The sequence below is a fragment of the Leopardus geoffroyi genome, chromosome C2 (genome assembly GCF_018350155.1).
Source record: "Leopardus geoffroyi isolate Oge1 chromosome C2, O.geoffroyi_Oge1_pat1.0, whole genome shotgun sequence".
Lineage (NCBI taxonomy): Eukaryota > Metazoa > Chordata > Mammalia > Carnivora > Felidae > Leopardus > Leopardus geoffroyi.
In genome coordinates, this window is record NC_059333.1 from 95264554 (window position 1) to 95287478 (window position 22925).

At 41.0% G+C, this 22925-nt stretch overlaps 1 protein-coding gene across 11 annotated transcripts in view; it reads left to right on the plus strand.

Moving 5' to 3' along the window:
• The window catches only part of TNIK (TRAF2 and NCK interacting kinase), a 396267-nt gene that overhangs the window by 323003 nt on the left and 50339 nt on the right, over positions 1-22925 (plus strand). For 10 of the 11 annotated variants that reach the window (XM_045502979.1, XM_045502982.1, XM_045502980.1 and 7 more), the window contains 4 exons: positions 6442-6606; positions 8802-9041; positions 11945-12051; positions 21443-21606. In XM_045502979.1, coding sequence (XP_045358935.1) covers positions 6442-6606; positions 8802-9041; positions 11945-12051; positions 21443-21606 — 676 coding nt within the window. The remainder of the gene's footprint in view (positions 1-6441; positions 6607-8801; positions 9042-11944; positions 12052-21442; positions 21607-22925) is intronic. The other variant, XM_045502990.1, reaches the window with a different exon arrangement.

The window sequence follows — 22925 nt, forward strand, 5'->3', positions numbered from 1 at the left end:
TTCTCATTAGCCTTCTCATTAATCTGTTGGGTGTAATAAGAAAAATAAAAATACTCGGTCATTTGCAAATCTTGTTGAGCTCTTCCCTCTCTCCTTAATTTTTTTTTAATGTTTACTTATTTTTGAGAGAGAGAGAGTGTGAGCAGGGGAAGGGCAGAGAGAGAGAGAGAGAGAGGGAGACAAAAAAATTCGAAGCAGGCTCCAGGCTCTGAGCTGTCAGCACAGAACCCGATGCAGGGCTTGAACTCACAGACCGTGAGATTATGACCTGAGCCAAAGTCAGACATTTAACCGACTGAACCACCCAGATGCCCCTTCCCCTTCCCTCTCTCCTTTCACTGAGTATTTGATCTGTTCTGATTGTTACGTTGACTGTGATTTTCAGATTTCAGCCAGGGAGGAACATTTATGTCTCTATTGAAAGGAGGGGTGAGGACCTTTTTACTCCTTTCAAATTCTCTGCCATTTCTGGATTGGGATGGAAATCAGATTTGTTCTGTAAAAACATCAGTATGATATTCTGTTAAATGTCAGCAAAATTTGAAGGTCTTTTTCTTTCTCATTTCCACTTTTTGAAAGATAGAGATTTATTTTCTTATAATACCTTTTTTTTTAAAACAATGGAGCAGATTCCTTTCCTTAAACTGGCATGTGATTGGGCCTGGCAGTAACTGTGTGTGCCCCTCCCCAACTTTTTCTTCCAATTTTCATCAACACACAAAAGTGACAGAATGCTGTCTCTACATGAATGCTGTATAAAATTGTATTTTAATTTTTTTCAATGCTCCATCATGTTCTTACTCTGTGACGCATTCCAGTCATCTGGCCATGGTTTTATTTGGCAAACAATGGACCAAGATATCCCTTTATATTTCATCGGCCCATTGGACTCTGAAATCCTCTATATGAGAACTCCTCTGCTTGGTTTTCCCTACTCAATAGTGATGTGGGTTTTCTTTTTTTCCTTTTTGTATGTTATTTTATATATGAGGTCTCAAATGACCATTTAGAGAGTTTATAGCTCTGCTCCCTTCTTTCCTCAGTTTCTGCTTCTCTCTCTTAAGATTTGGCATAAGGAGGTCAAGTTCAAGTTCTTCCACCTCCTGGCTGGGTGACATGGAACAAGCCTTGGAGCTTTCTTGGGGTGCAATTTCCCCATCTGCACTTCCTGCCTTCAGGAAGGCCCCTGGGCCATTGTGTGTATGAATGTGCCATTGAAACCATAAGCACTATGCAGATACAAATGAAAGATAGCATTCAACACAGTCATACTTTGTTTCCAAGGTCACTGTCACCCACAAGGAGTGTTTGCCTCTGTTGTTTCCTGTGTGTACTTCACACGGGCAGCCCACATGCATCCCCATCTCCTCCACCCCCCCTCTCCCCAGTGATACATGCACACTTCTTCATTCCCTCTCAGCTTATAATATTTGCCTTATTATTTTTAAGTTAAACGCTCCATCCCCATGAAGACCTATACTTTTCTTTGGAGTCACTGGTTAAGAGTAGATAGTGGAAGAGTAGTCCCGGCTCTTGTCTTCAGATGAGACCACATTTTAAACATTTCATATGAATGAGAGTCTCCCCTATCCTCAGAGGGGCCTCAGAGAAGGGCTGTCCCCAGTCTCGCTCAGTAACCATCTTGCTCCTGTGGTTTTTGCCAAAGGACAATATGACTCAACTCTTTATGGGACCAGTGAATACAGGGCCAGGGTATCTAAACTTAAAAGTTATTTGTTGACTTCTTTCTCTTTCTCCAACATTTCCGGTAAAGACAAAAACATCAAACTGTTTTGTTCAGTTTGAAAAAAAGGAATTCCCGTATGATTATGTTCGATTCACCATGTATAAGCTTCTAAGTAAGGCCTTCCAGGCCTCCGTAGACCCCACAGAAGCTGCATCATATAAAATATTATAAAAATGCACCCATGTGACATAGTAAATATATTTTTGCTGTCAACATCTAAAAGATTACCTCTATAATTTTGTTTTGAAATTTTTCTCTCGGCAGGTATCATTCATTATTGCTAAGTGAGACACCGTAAGCTATGAATTGTTGTCAACGTACAAAACGCTTCAACAATTGACATCGATATATTTCCTTTTATACATGCTTAAACATATTTTTATTTATTTTGAGAAATTTTTTGAAATCCTACAATCAACAAATTTATTTTCAGGTCTTCTGTGTTCATATAGCCTTTATGCATCTCAGAGGCCTTAGACATCACTCCCATTGAACCCAATGGACAATACAGGGCTGCCTGGAGCAGAGTTTTATTTCTGAGACTATAATTATGGTTTTATTTCTCCCTATAATGCTATAAAACATAGCATAGCATTTCTCTTTTATTTAAGTTTATTTATTTTCAGAGAGAGAGAGAGCACAAGCAGGGGAGCAGCAGAGAGAGAGGGAGTGAGGGAGGGAGAGGATCTCAAGCAGGCTCCACACTGTCACCGTGGAGCTCGACTCGGGGCTCAAACTCATGAACTGTGAGATCCTGACCTGAGCTGGACGCTTAACTGACTGAGCCACCCAGTATAGTACAGCATCTCTGCAGAGATGATCTGAACCTCCCCAAATTTAGTTTTGATGTTCAAACAGTCCTTTTAATAAGAAACAAATTGCATTTATACTAAAACTGATCAGCCTCTCCTAATCTTGTTTTCTATATTCGTTGATAATCCCTACAAGTATGAAATCCTTTGTAACAGATATCTTTTGTTGTCATGGTCCGGCACCTTGACCTTCTATATCTGTTGCTACTAGAGCATTCTTTTTTGGTGGCACTTCTGACATTTTACATCTCCTTGGAGCAGAGGCTCAGCTAATAGATTTTTGATATCATGCAAGGCAGATCGAAATATATCTCCATTGTACCCCATTGTTTAATCACAAATATCCTTATTCTGTGTGGAAAAAAAAACACCTTCTTTATTTGTCTCACTCACATATCTATCTCCTTTTCGATTAGTGAAAGTAAGATGTAGTGAATCAGGAGACAGCCCTTTGCCCAGTATCAAAATGATCAGGAAGGGCCTGCACCCAAGTACACTACCCAACTTCTCCTTTGTCTGATATTAGGATGTTTGATTTAATATCTTTGCTCCAATATTCATGTTGTTCCTTTGGTGCAAAAGCAGTGGGCAACATTATCTTCCTAAAAACTTTGGGACAAGGTTCTCTTGAGACAAAGTATATAGCCAGATGGCTCATTGTTACACCTTTCTCATAGATTTTCAAATTTCGTTGGACAAGTTCCAACCCAAGAAATTTCACCAGGTTTTGAATCATCCTGAAATAATTTGCAAAATATAACCATAAATTAATTATGCCATATATTCTAGAATGGTACAACCTGACACATACGAATGGTAGGATTTAGTGTGTAAACCAGATTTTGCTACAAGTACATTAGTAATATTTATACACGACCAATGAAACCCATTAACTTCCTATGAAAATCAGCACCTCACTTTCTGCCCTGTTCATTTCCCGTGGAAACTCTATGGCCCATATGGCCTGTGGTGAGAATACCTCCTTTACTGGAAGCTTGCTGCGGGCTGTTGGCCAAAAAAATTCTTTATCTCAAAAATGGTTTCTTTGCTCAAGATGGAGTCTTTTTCATCTCCATCCCCTCAAGGCAGACTTTTTCAATTGCTGTTTTTAATGTGCTGTCTCTAAGTGTGTGTTTAACAAGGAGTGTATTTTACAGTTAAAACATAAAAATAATGGCAAGTATTCCCCACTCTCTGAATATATTTGGTTCCAGACTGTTGGGTAACAGGTGGCTATCGATTGGATAGCCAGGTATTTCTCTGAAAATGCATGTGAATCTCTTGGGTTCCTGAGCTCAGGCTGCAATGACCTGCTTAGACTGGGGGAGTTTGGACGGTGAGGGATGCTTGTACACGTGATTTATCTATTGATGATCTTCCGTGGAAATAAGAAAATGGCTAATATTTGACCAATTTCAGTGGCCTGGAATAGTCACTTTCTTTTTCAAGGAGTCTAGTATTTAGAAAAGCAATACATTGAATGCCTTCCTCTCAGTTTATCTACCACTGTCTTCATGGGACTTTGTCTTCTTTATGACCTCAGCTCAAAACTGGCTTTATTCTTTTCTTTTGCTCAGTGCAATAGCCAAATAATTATTGCTGGTGCAATGCTTTGTATGCACGCATACACAAAGTATACATGTTCTGGTTTATATGTCTGGCTTTTTATAGCTAACATTGTTTGGTATGTGGTAAAGCTCTTGGGACATGGAATTGCAAAAACAAAGTCAGCTGGATGCCAGTTGTATGTACCCTGCACAGCCATGGTGGGAGAGGACATGTTAAGTTATCCCTAAGTAGAGGTGGGGGATGATTTTCTGTTCTGCAGCATATCTTCTTATGTTAAAATGTTTGCAATTATATGACAGTTTAAAAAAAAAAAAAGACTTATTCAGTATATGAGACTGAGTCTGCCTCTAGAAAGATTCCTAATGAAATAAGAAGGAAGGGGAAGAATAGCTCTTGTGAAAAAAATTTTAATTTCAAATCAGGCAGTGAAATGAATAAAGAGCTCCATGCAAATATATCTTGACCTGCATGTGGGTTCTGTGACAGACACTTGGAACACTCATCGGTGAGTCAGCAGAAGAGAGTTAATGCTCACACTGAAGAGTCATCAGGGTGGGTGCACTGCCCCGGAGGTTTGGAAAATACAGCTGTCAAATTGACCCTAAAGAAATAAAGGACAGGATAAGATGGATCTGAAAGAAAAGTCCTGGACCTCTTAAAGTCGTCAAAGTTCTTAACATCTTATTTATCTTTTTTGTTTTCAAGATTGTTTATTTTGAGAGAGACAGAGACAGCAACAAGCGGAGGAAGGACAGAGAAAGAGGGAGAGAATGAGACTCCCAAGCAGGCTCTGTGCTGTCAGCGCAGAGCCCCACACGAACTCATGAAACTGTGAGATCGTGAGCTGCGCTGAAACCAAGAATCAGACACTTAACCAACTGAGCCACCAGCTGCCCCGACATCTTGTTTATCTAAATTTCCATTCGGAAATATCCTCTGCGACAGTCTGCTGCAGACATGTACCGAGGGGAATCTTACCTGTAAAAAGGGCATTCCCTGGGACTGTGAGCCTTTCCTATGAAACACTTCTGATTAGTTATCTGCTTTGGGTTGGGAGAGACTCAGCAAGAAAGGGAAATGAAGCAGCCACAGAAGCAAAAGGGTTGGAGGCGGGGAGAGAAGAAGGGGAGAAGCGAGAATGAATGCCACACGTGGACAAACAGGGAGGAGGGTGGAGAGTAAGGCAGTGAAGTTCTGGATGGAAATGGAACAACATATTTTAGGGAGCAGGGAGACACGTGAAAGGGAAGGATCCTAAAAGACAGAAACAATACAGGAAGTCTGCTGAAGACAGTCCAGCTCATTAAGGGAGCGCTTGAAGCACCCCCTTGATTTATCAGAAGGGCATGTGAGGAAACGCACCATTAGTGGTCTTCCCTTCCTGTCCCGTGAGAAAGCAGTTTTCTGCTGTTCCCAAGCAATCTTTTTTTTTTTTTTTTTTAATTTTTTTTTTTCGACGTTTATTTATTTTTGGGACAGAGAGAGACAGAGCATGAACGGGGGAGGGGCAGAGAGAGAGGGAGACACAGAATCGGAAACAGGCTCCAGGCTCTGAGCCATCAGCCCAGAGCCTGACGCGGGGCTCGAACTCACGGACCGCGAGATCGTGACCTGGCTGAAGTCGGACGCCCAACCGACTGCGCCACCCAGGCGCCCCAAGCAATCTTTTTTTTTTTTAATGTTTATTGTTTTTTAGAGAGAGAGAGAGAGACAGAGTGTGAGCGGGGGAGGGGCAGAAAGAAAGGGAGACACAGAATCTGAAGCAGGCTCCAGGCTCTGAGCTGTCAGCACAGGGTTCAGTGCTGATGCTGGCCTCGAACTCACAAACCGTGAGGCCAAAGTCGGAAGCTCAAATGACTGAGCCACCCACGCACCCCTGTTCCCAAGCAATCTTAATGCCCACCAGTGTCTCCCTCACTGACGCCATGGCTTTGCAACCCACCAGTCAGTAAGACAATAACCAGTCAGTGCAAGATAAACTCTTAAGTGGGTCCCAAATTCCCAGTTAACTGAAACAGCACAAGATAACTGGGTACCAGATGGCTTATGTGTTCTGTGTTTGGGGGGCTAGGGTTTACTGACAGAAAATAGCTTTTTTTAAGAAGTTCTTGATGCAGAACAGGTATGAAGAGTTTGGGTTCCTTAAAACATATTGACCAGAGGGACACAAAAATGGCTGTGCAGGTGACTACAGATAATCCTTATTAGGAAGCAAATCAGTTTCTATCCATTTATCCATTGAAGCACCTTTTTTTTCTTGTTTGTTTTGTTTTTCTTTTCTTTGTTTTGTTTTGTTTTGTTTTTTGCTTCCAGGTAGAAGAGCGGTCAAGGCTCAACCGGCAGAGTTCACCTGCCATGCCTCACAAGGTTGCCAACAGAATATCTGACCCCAACCTGCCTCCAAGGTCGGAGTCCTTCAGTATCAGTGGGGTTCAGCCTGCTCGGACACCTCCCATGCTCAGACCAGTCGATCCCCAGGTACCTCTCCCCTTTGTTCCATTAGCCATTTCAATAGGGTGTACAGTTAAGCCTACGAAAACAACAGGGGATTGTAACTTGGATTCACACATCGGACCAGTCAAACAATGGCCCTTAATACAGAATCTACAGAAATAGAGGAGACCCCACTGGATTCGAGGGACGGGGAAGGGGTGAGAAAGAAAAAAAAACCCATCCTTAACTTTGAGCCAACCACAAAGTCATTTCTTGGTAAATTGGCCTCACTGGAGACCCATGGGAGTGTCTGCAAGGTAGGAACAAGCATACTTTTAGTTATAATTACCAAGCTAATAGTTGTGTATATATGTATATGTATACACACACACAAATATATATATATATGCATATATATATATATATATATATCTGTTATATATAAACTATTATATTATCTTTTGTTCATTGGGATTTTGGTATGATCTTTAACCAGAAAAAGTAAATGAACTTGGATAAAATTGTGTCTTCCAAGCCAGTGTTTCCCAAAGGGAAACCGGACCATTAGCATCAGCGTCACCCAAGAAGTTGGTAGAAATGCAGTTTCCTGGGTCCGCCTCAGACCTGCTGCTCAGATCTTCTTTGGGGGCCTGGTAGTCTGAGGTTTAACAAGCCCCCAGGGTGCTCCTATGCAGTCTAGGACTCGAGAGCCACTGTCGTAAGCTATTTAAAAAAGAAAAAAGGTACTCCACTTCGGGAGATGTTTCTGGAGGTTTTAGGAGGCTTCTTAAATTTTAAATACTAAAAATGAAATAGGAAGTGAAGTAAAGAATGGAATTTTATGAAAAACAAAGGTGATAATGCAGCTGGTTTCACCCACACATCTTTGAAAACTCTTTTGAAGTAGGTTTGTGGTTTTGTGCTCTATTTATAAAATATGCTTTGTTTTAATATTATTGTTTATTATATTTCATGCTAATTAACATTAAGAAAATTTTGGTTACAGTTCTATTCTGGTTGAAGCATAACATTCACCTGAACTAGACTTTGAGAATTTTCACTAAACTATAATTAATAATATTTCAGATTTCAGACCAAAGATGGTCTGAAGAGGCTAGGGCAGGGCTGCTCCAGGGGTAAGACCTCAAGGGCAAAAGGAATGGGGCTAGGCTAATGGAAGAGGACTGTGGAAATGACCCCCAAGGGTCTGGCACTGAGAGGGCCTGATAGGCCCCTTGCACAAATCAGATATTAGATTAGTGTTTATTGAATTTAGGAAGTACTGTAGGTGTTTTCCCAGCCAAGATTTATTGACCACATTCCACATGCCAGGCAAAGTGCTAGACTCAGAGATACCATGTTGGACATGGCTCCCATCTCCAGGTAATTTACCTTTGTGGTGGAGAAGTAGACAGGCTTACAGAAGCAGTAGCAATAAAATGTGAGCAGTTCTAATGGTCAAGAGCACTGCGAACTCTTGAGTTTAATGATTTGTCTTAAAGTGCCACATTTCTACCAGAAGATGGCATGTCTTCCCTGCATGAACAATATCAATGCATGCCAAATTGTGTGACTTACAACTCGGGGGGGAAAAAAAACATCTTGGTGTGGAGAGATACATAGTATCGTGGGTGGTAAGAGCCAGCTTACCAGAAAACAGAATAATGCAGAGTTAGCTGTGTGGACCATGAGGTATGTGTGAGTTCCAATCCAGGCTCCAGCACCTATAAGCTGTGAGATCTGGGTTGTTATCTAACCTCTCTAGACCTTCCATTCACATGCGTAAAATGATGAAATAATTGTGTCTACCTCATGGTGAATTTAGTGAGTTATTAAGAAGTAACATATTCAGAGCATTTCTTGTTTTACAGAGTACTCTCTAATGTCAGGTTAAGGGTGTTGAAGGAGGAAGTTTATCATGTTAGAAGAAAAATATTTAAATACGTTATCTTGCTGGTCAGTAAATGTTCACTGAAAATTGCTCTCATTGTCACCACACTCATTCCACTGACTTCTTAGCCATCCCGACTAAATCACTTAATTTTTGCCAAGCACCCTGGTTCAGCCCTACATATGTCTGTAAATGGGAAATTTGGAAAAGCTTCTGAAAGTATGCTGGAGATAACTATGATGGCCTCTTTGTCCTCCCTAAGATTTTATTTTCCCTTCCACTGAATGAGGTACTAGCTGATCTACTCTTTCTTCTAATCCTGTTGCTCTAATGTTGGTTCGATGCTTAGATTCCTCATCTTGTAGCTGTGAAATCCCAGGGACCTGCCTTGACCGCCTCCCAGTCAGTGCATGAGCAGCCCACGAAGGGCCTCTCTGGGTTTCAGGAGGCTCTGAATGTGACCTCTCACCGTGTTGAGATGCCACGCCAGAACTCGGATCCCACCTCTGAAAACCCTCCTCTCCCCACCCGCATTGAGAAGTTTGACCGAAGCTCTTGGTTACGACAGGAAGAAGACATTCCACCAAAGGTAACAGTGTGGCCTGCTTTTATCATCATTACTGTCATGGTCATCATTGTTTTTTATTGGTATTATTACCTCTATTCCAGACCTTTTATGGTAATGCGGAGCATGAGAATGTCAAAGCACCGCCCATGTTTGTTTTCATCCCTCCTCATTCCCAAGCTAAGACTTGGATTATCATTTATCACTTCTGACCTTCATTTCCCAAGAAATGGAGGCGCATATAGATTGAGTGACCTGGAAACATCTATCCTGTATCCAGAATTAGAACTCTCAATCTCAAGCATTCCAAACTATTATTTTACTATCCATATTAAGAAATAGAATAATAGGGGCACTTGGTTGACTCAATCAGTAGAGCAGGCAACTCTTAATCTCAGAGTCATGAGTTCAAGCCCCACATTGGGTATATAGCTTTCTTTAAAAAGGAGAGAGAAATAGAAAAATGGATATTTTCACTGGTGACTGAATCTACATCTAGACTAATTGAAAACTTGCAGATAAAAAGTAGAAAATTGATTTATTCCTACTTTTAATAAGAACACAAAGTGAAATCAGATTGCAGGTGTTCAGAAGATAGTATTGCTCTTAAAATTGGCTGTTTAAGGCAAGTTCCTTCTAGCCCGGGTCATAATTTAATTCCTGAAGATAAAACTGTGGGGTGAAATGACTAGCCATCCACCGGACAGAATAACCCTGGGATTGGTTTCTTTTGTTTTTACCTAAGCCAGTTGTTACTCATTCCAAAAGTTGTTATGTAATGTGGTCATGTATCTCACTATAGGCATCTTGGAAATATTTCAAAATACTGGAGAAATGTTTGCATTAGATTTTTCCTGGTCCAAGATTCCTCTTTCTTTTGAACTTAGCATAGGATCTATGACAAATGGAATGTCCCACAATTTCCAAAGATCAGTGCCATTGTTGATTCCAGGAAGAAATAATACTTTGTACCCAATGATCTTCAAATATTCTTCCTCATCTTCTACTCAAAAGGATATTATAACAGGATTTCCGTTGTTTTGGAAATGAAAATAGCTGATCATGGCTTTTTTGTTGGTGCTCTCTTTTTGTGGAAGCCGAGATGCCATCAGAAAAGGTTAGTTAGGGAGCAAAGTCCAATATGGAAAATAGGACAGGCAGAGAAGTGTCACGAGAGCCAGAAAAACTGAAAATGGAAGTGAGTGGTCCACTCTCTGAAAGCATGCAGGCATACATTTATAACTCTGGGAGAAAATTTTACATCTATACAAAGGTTTTAGTTTTAATAATTTGTTAGATTCTTTCTTCTCTACAACTATTTAAGTTTACAAAAAGAAAAAGGAATATTTAATTTGAGCGGGTGGAAACTCTGATTTGGCCATTCTGCTTCACTTCACTGACTAATCTTCCTAGGTCTTTATCTTAAAATGCATCATAATAACCAACAAAATTTATATTAATCTTAAATATCACTTAATGTATTAACCAATAATGTTATAACAAAGCACTTTTTTTTTTAACGTTTTATTTATTTTTGAGACAGAGAGAGATAGAGCATGAACGGGGGAGGGTCAGAGAGAGAGGGAGACACAGAATCCGAAACAGGCTCCAGGCTCTGAGCAGTCAGCACAGAGCCCGACGCGGGGCTCGAACTCACATACCGCAAGATCGTGACCTGAGCCGAAGTCGGACGCTTAACCGATTGAGCCACCCAGGCGCCCCTCAAAGCACATTTTTAAAATATCTAGTGCAAGACACAAATCACTTTAGGGGCACCTGGGTGGCTCAGTCGGTTAGGCATCCGACATTGGCTCAGGTCATGATCTTGCAGTTCATGAGTTCAAGCCCCGTGTCAGGCTCTGTGCTGACAGCTCGGAGTCAGGAGCCTGCTTTGGATTCTGTGTCTCCCTCTCTCTCTACCTTACCCCCATTCACACTCTGTCTTTCTGTCTCTAGAAAATAAATAAAAACATTAAAAAAAAAAAACACAAACCCACTTTAAAAGAGCCCCAAGAAGTGAATGAAACGGAAGTACCTGACAAATGTTTAACCCAATTAGCTATCACGGGATATCTACATTTTTGTTTCCTGCTCACTTTCATACAGTATTATTCTCCTCCCTCATGTTGGACCCCTTTAGTACACTTACAACATTTGATTTCATTAAAAATGTTTAATGAAATGAGACATACATGAATTCCACCTTAGGCCTCGTCAGATAAGCTAATAATGATACATGTTCCTACTCTGTGTCTGATGATACACACATAGTCTTTTTGAAGACCCTGCCAGTATTTTCAATATTAATCCTGTTTTGTGTTACATTTGCAAATTGACCTTCCAAAGCACAGTGTCTAGGGGTTTGTTTCTAATTAGTGATTGCAAGTTGATTAGGAAATTGAAACATATAGAATCTATTGAAGCAGTTTCTCTGAGCTCAGCAACATGTGGCTTACGTCCCAAGTTCTAGCCTGATACCCTAGTTTCTCCCCAGATGTCATCATTTCCTTGCCTGTTTATCAGTTGTGACATAGCTCAGCTTCTCTGGATGACTCTCATCTGATGAAATTTCCAATGATCAGCTGAGTTGATGGTACCCCCAAAGAAATATCTGATATTCACCACTCTTACACAAGCAAAGGAGGTCGGTTATTTTAGCCCAGTGAATCAAAATAATTAGCTTGGTCTCCTTTTTAATTTGTTTTTATAGTTACCGTACTCCTTCGTGATGGCTGAATGTGCCTCAGCCAGTGTCTTTTGTCTGATTGTGTTTAGGGAGTTAAATATTTCTTTGAAAAATGAACACTATTGCTTGCCTGTTTCTGTAACTCCTGGTAAGTTTTAGGAAAGGGTTAGGCTGCTTTTCAGGTAGGAGCCTATGGGAGCTATTTTATGGAAAATATTTCTGAATTCCGGTTTTCTTTCAGGTGCCTCAAAGAACAACTTCTATATCCCCAGCATTAGCCAGAAAGAATTCTCCTGGAAATGGTAGTGCTCTGGGACCCAGACTGGGATCTCAACCCATCAGAGCAAGGTAAGGGAAGGAAGATGGTTAAGGTAGAGGAAAAAACCCCACCTGCCACTGTCATTATTGCTTTCCTAAAAATTGGTTTTGTCCTTGTTTCACCTCAGAGGCATGTTGACTGGGCACTTGGACTGTAAGCTTCTGTGGGGCTGGAAGATACACCTTTTATTTCTTCAGTCACCTTTCACAGAAATCAGTGCAGAGTGAGGGCTCATGAATAAATGAGTGAGTGAGGCATCCCAGAAGCCAACCAACTGTACCTCATTTTTAAAATTTGAGAGTAAAATTGCAAATATAAGTCTGGTTGGAATACCCCAAACCATGACTTAAGAGGCCATTTCATGAAGTCAGCAGAACAAGACAGCCTGGTTTGAGGTGATTTTTAGCATCAGGTCAAGAAATGTACCCTCGGAGCCATTAAGACATTACAAAGTAATTGCCAAAGAAATGTATTAGTGGCCAGCTGCAGAGCTCCCTAGCTTGACAAATTACAAAAGAACTATTTCTTAACAAAAAGTCACCTCTTTGGGGCGCCTGGGTGGCGCAGTCGGTTAAGCGTCCGACTTCAGCCAGGTCACGATCTCGCGGTCTGTGAGTTCGAGCCCCGCGTCAGGCTCAGGGCTGATGGCTCAGAGCCTGGAGCCTGTTTCCGATTCTGTGTCTCCCTCTCTCGCTGCCCCTCCCCCGTTCATGCTCTGTCTCTCTCTGTCCCAAAAATGAATAAACGTTGAAAAAAAAAATTAAAAAAAAAAATCACCTCTTTGGCATTATGGAGGGTCACTGAGATACAATTATGGTTCCACCGCTACTCTGTGCTCTCCTAGAATTTTCCATCAACAGTGGATATTCCTACAGTGAGGAAACTGCATTCACCTACCAGTTGGTGTAGAGGTCTCAAGAGAATCTGGAAAGTAAGCAATATCTGTACTGTATCTGAGCTGATTCTATGCCGTTTGCTTCTCCAGTTCGTTGAGCTTCCCTCAGATTTTTCATGATGAATACACCACTTTTTAGGATCAACTGAAATAGCAAATGGTTTCTGCTGAGACTATAAAAAGGATGAGCTTGGGCAGGCTGTTATGTTCTTCTTCACTGTGTTCACGAGAGAAGGACTCTCCCTAGCTAGTAAGAACGAGAGACTGGAAATGAAAGTTATGATTATTTGTACGTATCTTTAATATAGGGAATGCTTTTGATCGTGAAGCTTTAATTTTCCTCTTCACATGAAGAGCTTTAGAAAGAGGTCAGTCCAAAAATAAGATGGAACTGTACTAAGAACAGTAATCCCTTCAGGGCGAAGAAGTTAGCCCATTCTGAGTGGGATTGCCAATAGCAGGAAGCTCTGAATGAGCCATTTTTTTCCCACTGACTTGTCAGCTCCAGCCTGAGCTGGCGTTGCTAAGCAGCGCTGAGGAAGACCAGAGTGTACTGTGACCGGGAGCCAAAGGAGCATCAGCCCTGGGATTGCGGGCGTGAACTTTGTCAGTCCCCCTCTTCGAGCAGCAATAAGCCCCCAATTATCCGTGCTTCTTGGTCCCTTGGACCCTGCCCTCGAGGCTCTGGTCATGGGATCAGTTGCTTAGAATTTTGGCGGCTGTAGATCAAGCGTCATTTCAACTAAAATCTTTTTCCTTTCTATCAACCAAAAAGAAAGAGAACTATCATTATATAATCAAATAAAAAGCAGCTCTTTGTTCCCTCTGAAGTGTTATTTTAATGACACTAGGGCCTAAGATAGTTGGCTTTTGATGGTCAGTGGCTTGTAAAACATGAGCTTTTCCCTCGGAACCACTTAAATTTGTACTTGGTCCAAAGAATGCAAACTTTGTGCGACAGCTAACATTTTTCTGCTTACAGAGAAGGGAGGGAGGGAGGGAGCTAAGAGGTAATAATTATTTACCTACAATGAAAATCAGGGACTGTGGGGGAGGGGGTGGAGAATCCCCATCTCTGCCAACTAGAGTAATCCTACCGGACCCCCTACTTCTTGCTATCACCGAATGACCAACACTTAAGATGTGAATCAGACTTTGCCACTCTAGATTGGATTGCATTTTTTAAAGCTTCAGGATTTGGTTTATTTACTCTTTGGTTATTTACTGTTTATTACTTCAGGATTTTGGTTTATTGGTTTCGGTTGCCTTTGCTTCATAAGAAAACATCCTAAAAGTTAGTAGTCTGAAATAGGAACAATTTATTATTTCTTGCGATTCTCTGGGTTGGCTAATAAGTTTTTCGGCTGGTCTCACTTGGGCTACTTATGCAGCTGCGCTGAGCTGATGGGTCAGCTGTACCTTCATGTGGACCTTCATCCTGGTCTTCTTTACTGTTTGGCCATCTCAGGACAGCCTCCCGAGAGGGAGGGCCCCAGTACAGGAGCACTTTTCAAGCCTTTGCTTGCATCATCTTTGTTGATGTCCCATTGGCAACCACAAGTCATGTGGGCAAGCCCTGAGTCACTGCGCTAAAGAAAATACACAGGGCACGGACGATGGGAGATGTGATTGGCTGGGGGCATTACTGTAAAACAGACTCTCCTGGGGCGCCTGGGTGGCGCAGTCGGTTAAGCGTCCGACCTCAGCCAGGTCACGATCTAGCGGTCCGTGAGTTCGAGCCCCGCGTCGGGCTCTGGGCTGATGGCTCGGAGCCTGGAGCCTGTTTCCGATTCTGTGTCTCCCTCTCTCTCTGCCCCTCCCCCGTTCATGCTCTGTCTCTCTCTGTCCCAAAAATAAATAAACGTTGAAAAAAAAATTAAAAAATAAAAAATAAAAATAAAAAATAAAACAGACTCTCCTATCTTATATTGGTCTTCATGAAGTTCTCATAGTTCTTTTTGTACCACTCTTCAGGCAACTGGCCATCCACGAAGCCATAACAAAGGGTTGCTTTTAAAGAATTCATCCTTTACCATGTTTATGAACTATACTTCTTGTTGTTGGTCAGTATTCCTTTTTATCCTCCCGGCCCTTCTCCTTAAATTGATCCTCAAGGGAAAGTAGAAAATTAACAAAGTAAGAATGGATCCCAAGAAAAATCACACATCTAATAAAGGACAAATTCTGTTGTTATTATTTTCATTTGCTAAATTCAGCAAATGTATATTGAGGACCTGCTGTGTTCAGGCTGCATGGGACCTTGGGAGTCAGTGACTCAACCAAGACCACCTGAGTCTAGGGCCTATGGGTCAGAGGATATACCATACCTGCTACCCTTTGGAGCTATAGGCATTATTAGGGGCAAAATTCTATTTCTTGCCTTGCTTTCTTCCTTTGCTTTGAGGTAAATATGTGAATTATTGGAAGAAGGCAGAGGCTCCCTTCTTTTGTAGCAAATGTAGGGACCACAAATTTAAGGCAATAATGTCTGAACATGGAAGGATCCTGAGTCCCCAAGTCCCCACCTGAGGAAGAACCACCAAGGAGACCAGTTTGATCTGTGTATATTGTGATATGAGTGAGAAATAAACCACTTTTGTGCTAAGCCAGCAGGAAAAAGGAAGACTAGAAAGTAGAGCCTAATGGTTAAAGAGCTCAGTTTTTGCTTCCTGAATTTAAGTACTAATGAACTCCAAGCACTAGGTGCAAGATATTGTATATTCCATAGTAACTGCAGAATGTATGCTAATTTCTGAGAATGTAGGAAACAGTATGTGTAAGTCAGTAAGCTACTTGGCACCCTGAATGGAAGATTCTGGAGGTGAGTTAAAATGGGAGATGCAAGCATGCCTCCAACGTGAGGAAAAAGCAGAGCTTTACTATTTTCAAAAGCCTTCCTTCTCCCAGAAAAAAAACTCCCTGTTATGTCACTTCCCCTATCTACACACCAAATCAAAAAGAGCCCTGTAAAGAACATGTCTTAGAATCGTTGTGTGTGTCAAGGAATACAGCTGTGCTGACATTAGCTGGTCAGGAAAGTGTTACTGGGCAACCCCCTTGCATCCCTGCCTTCTGATTGGTTTGGGGCAATTTTTTATTTATTTCTTTATTTAAGAAACACATCTGGAACATCTTTATTTGTGAGGCACTCTTCAGTGTGCATCTCAAATAGTAACTAATTTAAACCATTTAACAGGCGCCTGGGTGGCTCAGTTGGTTAAGTGTCTGACTCTTGATTTCAGCTCAGGTCATGATCTTGCCATTCCTGAGATCGAGCTCTGCATCTGGTGCACTGACAGCACGGAGCCGGCTTGGATTTTCTCTCTCCCTCTCTCCCTCTCTCTCTCTCTCTCTCTGCCCCTCTCCTGCTCGTGCGTGTGCATGCTCTCACTCTCAAAATAAATAAACTTTAAACCATATAGCAACTCTGTGAGGTAGTGGCTATAATCACCTCTATTTTATAGAAGGGAAACTGAGACAAACACAAGTTAACTAAATTGTTTAAGGTGACAAGATTATTAAGTGATAGAGCCACGATTTGAACCATTGTCCACAACCATTCTGTGGCACCAAAGTCCACACTCTTAAGTACCATGCCATGCTTACCTGTTTTGCAATAAACACAGCTGGTGTTGCTGCATCGTGTTCCCAAAGGAAAGAGGGTTCTTGATTTGTTCATTTTGCCTCCATTTTGCCTCCATTTTTCCCACCATGTAATTGAGTGAGAATGTTAATAGCTCCTCTTAATCCTGTGGTTATTGATTCTCATCTTGTGGTATTGACTACCTTTTAGTGGTTGTTGTCCCATAGAACCTATTTATAGCCCCCAAACTTTCCTACTCAAGCTGGTACTGATATCATTAGGTGCTTTTGACAGTTTCCACCCCATCACCATAACCCCACACACCTGTTCCTGCCCTTCTGTCTCATGCATATGCAGATCTGTGCACAGTTCCTACCTGCTGTGTGGGCTCCCAGATGCCTTATGGTGTCAGAGTGATTAGTTGAGTTTAAATCAAGATTTGGTTTGTTCATTTTTTAAAATACCGTTTTAAAAAATTCCAGGTACCTTAATATTTAACTTTGATTCATGTGTTCTTTTAAAGCAAATTAAAATTTTATCAAACAAGTACATTCAGAATATGAAAAGATTTAAAGTAAGCCAGAAACACCGAGTCAAAACCCAATGACTAAATGCTTAATTAAAAAAAATAATTCTCTGTCCCATCCCAAACCTCTCTTCCTATGGCTCATTTGTTCTCATTGGCTATGTCATCACAGAACAAAGTAAAGTGAATTTTGGCAGTCAGCCAGTTAATTACAGACTTGGCCCAAGTATTTGGGCCAAGAAATCACTTTGTAATCCTAATTTTCTGTTTTGACTTTTTATATGATTCAAGTAAATGAAATAATTGCCACATTTTCACTTTACTGTGTGTTTTACAGGCCCTGTGGCATTGTCTGTGGGATGGCAAATGTCTGAACCAAAAGTTAGCATTTGAAGAAGTATATATGAATGTTTTCAAGTTTTTACACAGTTGGATCTGAGTAGTTTCAGTTGATATGTGAACAAGAGAAATCTATTATTTCATAGAATTCTTCTGAAATTCCCTCTAAAAGCATTTATCTCAGACCTCTTGGCCCCAAGGCCAGACCAGATTACTATACAATAAGGAAAAGAAAAATATGAATGGTATGACATTTTATAAAAATACTTATATTTTCTGGGGCGCCTGGGTGGCTCAGTTGGTTAAGTGTCCGACTCTTGAATTTCAGCTCAGGTCATGATCTCACAGTTCATGAGTTTGAGCCCCTCATCGGGCTCTGTGCTCACAGTGCGGAGCTTGCTTGAGATTCTCCCTCCTCCTCTCCCTCTGCCCCTCCTCTCTCTCTCTCTCTCTCAAAAATAAATTAGAATGTTTTTAAAATTTTTTTAATAAAATTTTTTTAAATACTTATATTTTCCAAAAAAAAAAAAATAACATAGAAAAAGCATTTTGAAGTTTCCCCTATTTCTATGTGTGTTTGTATAGACACTAAATACTTCTTTCGGTCTCCAGCAGCAAAAATAGCAACCTATTAAGATCAGCACCCATGCTGGTTCGCTCCGGTAAGAAGGGCCTGTGCTAATGAGGCCCAGGTCATGGATTTAATACCCATGGGATTCAATTAATTTCATGCCAAAAGAGGCTCTGAGCTCCATCCGAGACACATGCACTTGCCAGCTGGTTCTGCCAATGACCAGGCCCCTCTCTGACAGCCTGGGCCCAGGCCTTATATCATCAATATGGCAGCAGCCTCCCACCTGGTCAGCCTGCATGTCTCCTCCCCAGTCATCCATAAGCCTGCCCTGGGAGACCTGTGTGCTCTACCAAGCTTTACAGGCACTGCTGCATAAGGCATCCATTTCTTCTGATGACCCACTCTTCCCGGCTATCCTAACACAGACTTAGTACTCCATCAGGGTGGGTGTCCTCTCTACACCAGCTAGCCCCAGAAAAATCACAGCCCCTGCATCTTCACTCAGGCGCTCCCCCAGACTTCCTGCTTATTCCTCAAAGTCCCGGTCAAGTCCTGTCTCCTTCTTGACACCACCTCAACGACCCCAGGCTGCATTCATCGTTCCCCAAACTCCAGCAATACTCACGGGCTCTTTCACGCATAGCAGGCAGAGATTTGCCTTCTTCACTGTTGTCTCCGCTGCCTGTTTCTCACGTCTAGAATTCTGCTGCATCTCACACCTGTGACCTGTGCTGTCCTCCATCCGTCATACTGGTCCAACGAGTCTCACAAAGCAGGTGTTTCACAGAAAGGTATTGGTTAAATTACCAAAGGAGTGCTGTGTTCAAGCAAGTAGCTGGATCCTGCTACCACACCACAGTCACCAGAGAAAAATATCTCAGAGCTCACAGCCACCCTTCTCACAATAACTGTTTTTATTTTTAAATACAAAGAACACTACATTACCATTCTACAAAACGAAAGCAACTACCAAGAAGCCTTAGCATGTCCATTACCTTTAATCTGTGATACAGTTGGCTAGCAATGCAATTTTTAGAAAAAAAAAAAAAAAAAACCTTTGGACTTTATTAATTATGTATAAATAATACCTGACCATCACTGTTTAATCAAACAAGACCATGGGAAATAATTTATTATTGGGAATAAAAGGAGATAAGATTGTTTCTTTAAGGAAAATTCAAAAGGTAGGATACTGCATAAGTATTATACATTTATCATTTTAGGTATTCTCCAAATCAGGGCTAGTTCCAGTATGGATCCAAATCTATTTTAGCCAGTTAAGTGCTAGCAGTTTTCACAAAAATAATTACTATGCAAAGGAGTCCTATAAAAATATTGAGAATTTAAACATTTTCCTTAAATTTGATAATCACTTCTGCTTCAGTCAATCATACTGTTGGGTTGACTTAGCAACTCCTTCACCATAAAACCTTAAGATAAATATTGTCATAAATTCTATATTTATGTGATAAAAATTACTAAGTTATGAGGACATATTCATTTTCACATATGTTTTCCAGAGCCACCAGCCATGTCTTACAATAACCCAATATTTAAAACATTTTCTCACTTGATCAAATGTTTTTGGAAGATACATCACCAAAAGCAAAGTTCTTAAGTTTTCAAAACAGAAATTATTTGGTCCAGTTGCTGCTATAATGATGTCATTCTGTGGCCAGATTTTTGGTACACTAAAATGCAAGCGTCTCAAGGGAAGAGACCATATTATTTCCATTTTTATACATGAAACATGGGACACCCCACACAGTTTAGTGTGCACTTGACAGTCTTGAAATGAGGGGAGCAAAATGAAGACTTAAAATTGCATTTTAACATGAATTATTGCCATTAAAATCATAGTCTGTGGTCACACTAAGGTGTGCAGTTCTGTTTGGAGAACTGAAGACATTGGAAACATGTAGGGGCCCTCGGCAGGTGGATGGCAGTGGATTTGAGCTTTGAGTTGCAGGTTTCACTAAATTATCCATGCACTAGTTTAGGCCCAGAATTATATAAATGAAAAGGCCTCTAAGGTATAAATTAAAAAGGAAGAGCTTTGTGGAAACTTTGAGGATGCTGCTTATTTTTATAACAAAATCATAAAAACCTCAGCAGCTGTTTCCCACCACTCTCTTAGGACAGCTTCTGTGATCACCAAAAGTGGCTTACGTGGCTCTGTCCATGCTCCCATGCTGCCCTGTGCTCACTGCAGGCAAAGCATGGAGGAAATTGGCCGCGTGCATCCGGCTAAACCGGCAGATGACAAGACTGTGTCTTGTTCATTACCATATCTCAAATGCCTGACCCAGTGCTTGGTATAGACCAAGTGAGTGAGCAAATAAATACCACTATTTTGGGGGCAGTTTACATATAAAGGTGAATAATAATAAGATTTTATAAACGTATTTATTCTTGAATTAGCGCCCAATAATTATTTTAAAACACACCTCCTTTTGATAATAGCCAAAGAATATAAAGACTTCCTGAAAGAAATTTAAAATGCAAATATACCACTAACTACGTAAGCAGAGAAGTTGATTAAGCAATTCACAGAAGAATTATAAATGGCAAATGAATGTGAATAAGAATTATTCTACCTCAAGAGTAATGCTTTAAAACAACATTACAACAACAAGATAGATTTTTTTTTTTTTTACAAAGTAGCAAACTGCTCATCCTAAAGCGTGGTAAGAATTCAGTAAGATGGTCCATTTCATACACTTCAGCAAAAACCAGTAATAACATTACACACCCACATACAAACACATATGCAACACACTCATCCCTGTTCATGTCCTTCCACCCAACAATCCCAGTTCCAGGAAAGAGATGTGACTGGGATGTGCAGGTGCCTGGAGATACTTATTTCAATGTCGTGTGTCACGGCAATGTATTGGAAGTAGCTTAATATCCAGCAGTAGAGGAATAAACTAATTCATCCATATACTGGATTATTATGCAGCCATTATTATTTTTGTAAGCATAAGAAGCTGCTCCCAAAGCAGTGCTAAGGGAGGGTGGAAAAAAGCTGCAAAACCGAACATACAGCATGCTTCTGTATATACAAAAGTCTAGAAGATACTCTACCAAATAGTAAAATATAGTTGGATGTCTCTTGGGTCAGAGATTGAATGTGTTGCTTCCTTCTTTTATCTTTTAATATTTTTCAAGGTTTTTTGTTTTTTTGTTTGTTTTTTTGTTTTTTTTACAATGAACACAGGAATAAGGGTTTCAAAGAAAGCCTCCTTTGACGAGCACCATTTCAGAGCTAATACTTTAGTGTAATGACCCAGGAGCTGGGTCAAGAGTTCATCTCATCCAGCAGTATCTGGCTGGGAGCTCCACAGAGGACGACATGACTGTCATTTCCGTTGACCCCTTCCGTGCAGTGTCACACACGTGCTCTCTTTGCTCCTTTGCACCGGGGGTGGGACTGGACTGTTCTGTGTCTGTGGATGGCAAGGTGTCCAGGGTGTAGTCACCGTGTTCTGCCTTCCACACAGCAACCCTGACCTCCGGAGAACGGAGCCTGTCTTGGAGAGCCCCTTGCAGAGGACCAGCAGCGGCAGTTCCTCCAGCTCCAGCACCCCCAGCTCCCAGCCCAGCTCCCAAGGAGGCTCTCAGCCTGGATCGCAAGCGGGATCCAGCGAGCGAACCAGAGTTCGAGGTAAACCTTCCCCCACCTTTCCCAACAACATTGCCTGGAGGAGAGAGCCGGGGGCATGGAATCCATTTACTTCCTGACTTTTGTGATTCCTGCTCCTGGCATGGCCACCACTGTGCGATGCCACAGAGTCCTGACTTCCCGAAGCCTCAGTCTCCTTAGATGAGTGAACCGGCATCCCCAGTCATATACATGTGTGACGTCACAGTGTGGACTAAATCTTTTCTAATTGCAGATCACGTTGTTTTCCGGGATGATCATAGACTATTGGTCTTATTTGAAAATATGATTACTTTTGAGTCACCTGAATTCCCATTTCCATTTGTTGTCTGTTTAGAGTTTCATGTACCCCCAAGTATCCTCTTCCCATTAGGCCAGTCTTCCCTTTGTGTGTGAATATATTTCATGATACGAAGGATCTCTCAAAGTGGGATTCGGTAAAGACTAACGTAGAACACATACACATTTTAAAGAAGAAATAAACTCTTTGACTTAGTATATTTCACTCTTCTAGTTATTCCTACCAAAGAGGGATAAAAAATGAGCCTCTCTGACCATTTATTCAAGTCATTTATCACTGTTTAGTTTTCATTAATGAGGAAGCTTGTGAAAAACATTAGCATGTCCAGCTAATTACACATGACAACAACACATTGCTTCTAGCTAATCAAAATTTACTCTTTCTGAATAACCTTCAGAAGATAATTTTGCTTCCAAGTAATAAACACCAGAACTTTTTTAAGTGCAATTTGATAAATATTAACAAATTACTGTGCTCTGAGAAAAACCACCAGCCCTTTTTCTTAGCCTCTTCATTAGCCACAATCATAGGTTGCCACATATTAGCTTTTTAAAGTTTTAAATAAGTAGAGTCACTGTATTTCCATTTTGGAAAGGTTGAAATCTGGCGTGCAGTGCTCATGTCTCTGGGCTGGGATATGGCTGCCTCCATATGCATTCTTCAGACCTCGGTGGTGCAGCACATAGCTATGTGTACTTCTGTTGCTTTACTTCAAATATAAATTGACTTAATTGAGAAAAGTGCCATTCATTTATCTTTTTTCTATTCACAAGCATCTTAATATCCTTAGAGAAAACTAAAGAAAACTAAAGTTATGCGTATCATTGTAATTCTCTGATCTGGTTTGGGTTTAATTCTTATCTTCTTTCCTTTGGCCCCTAGTTCCTCTGGGTTAAAAACACTGTTGTATCCCTGATGTGTTTCTGCCCATGAAAGACCACTTTACAGTAAAAGAATCTCTCTGATGCCAGATTGTTTTTTCTGTACCTATAAAAAAATCTGAGAGATACTCTTCACTCCG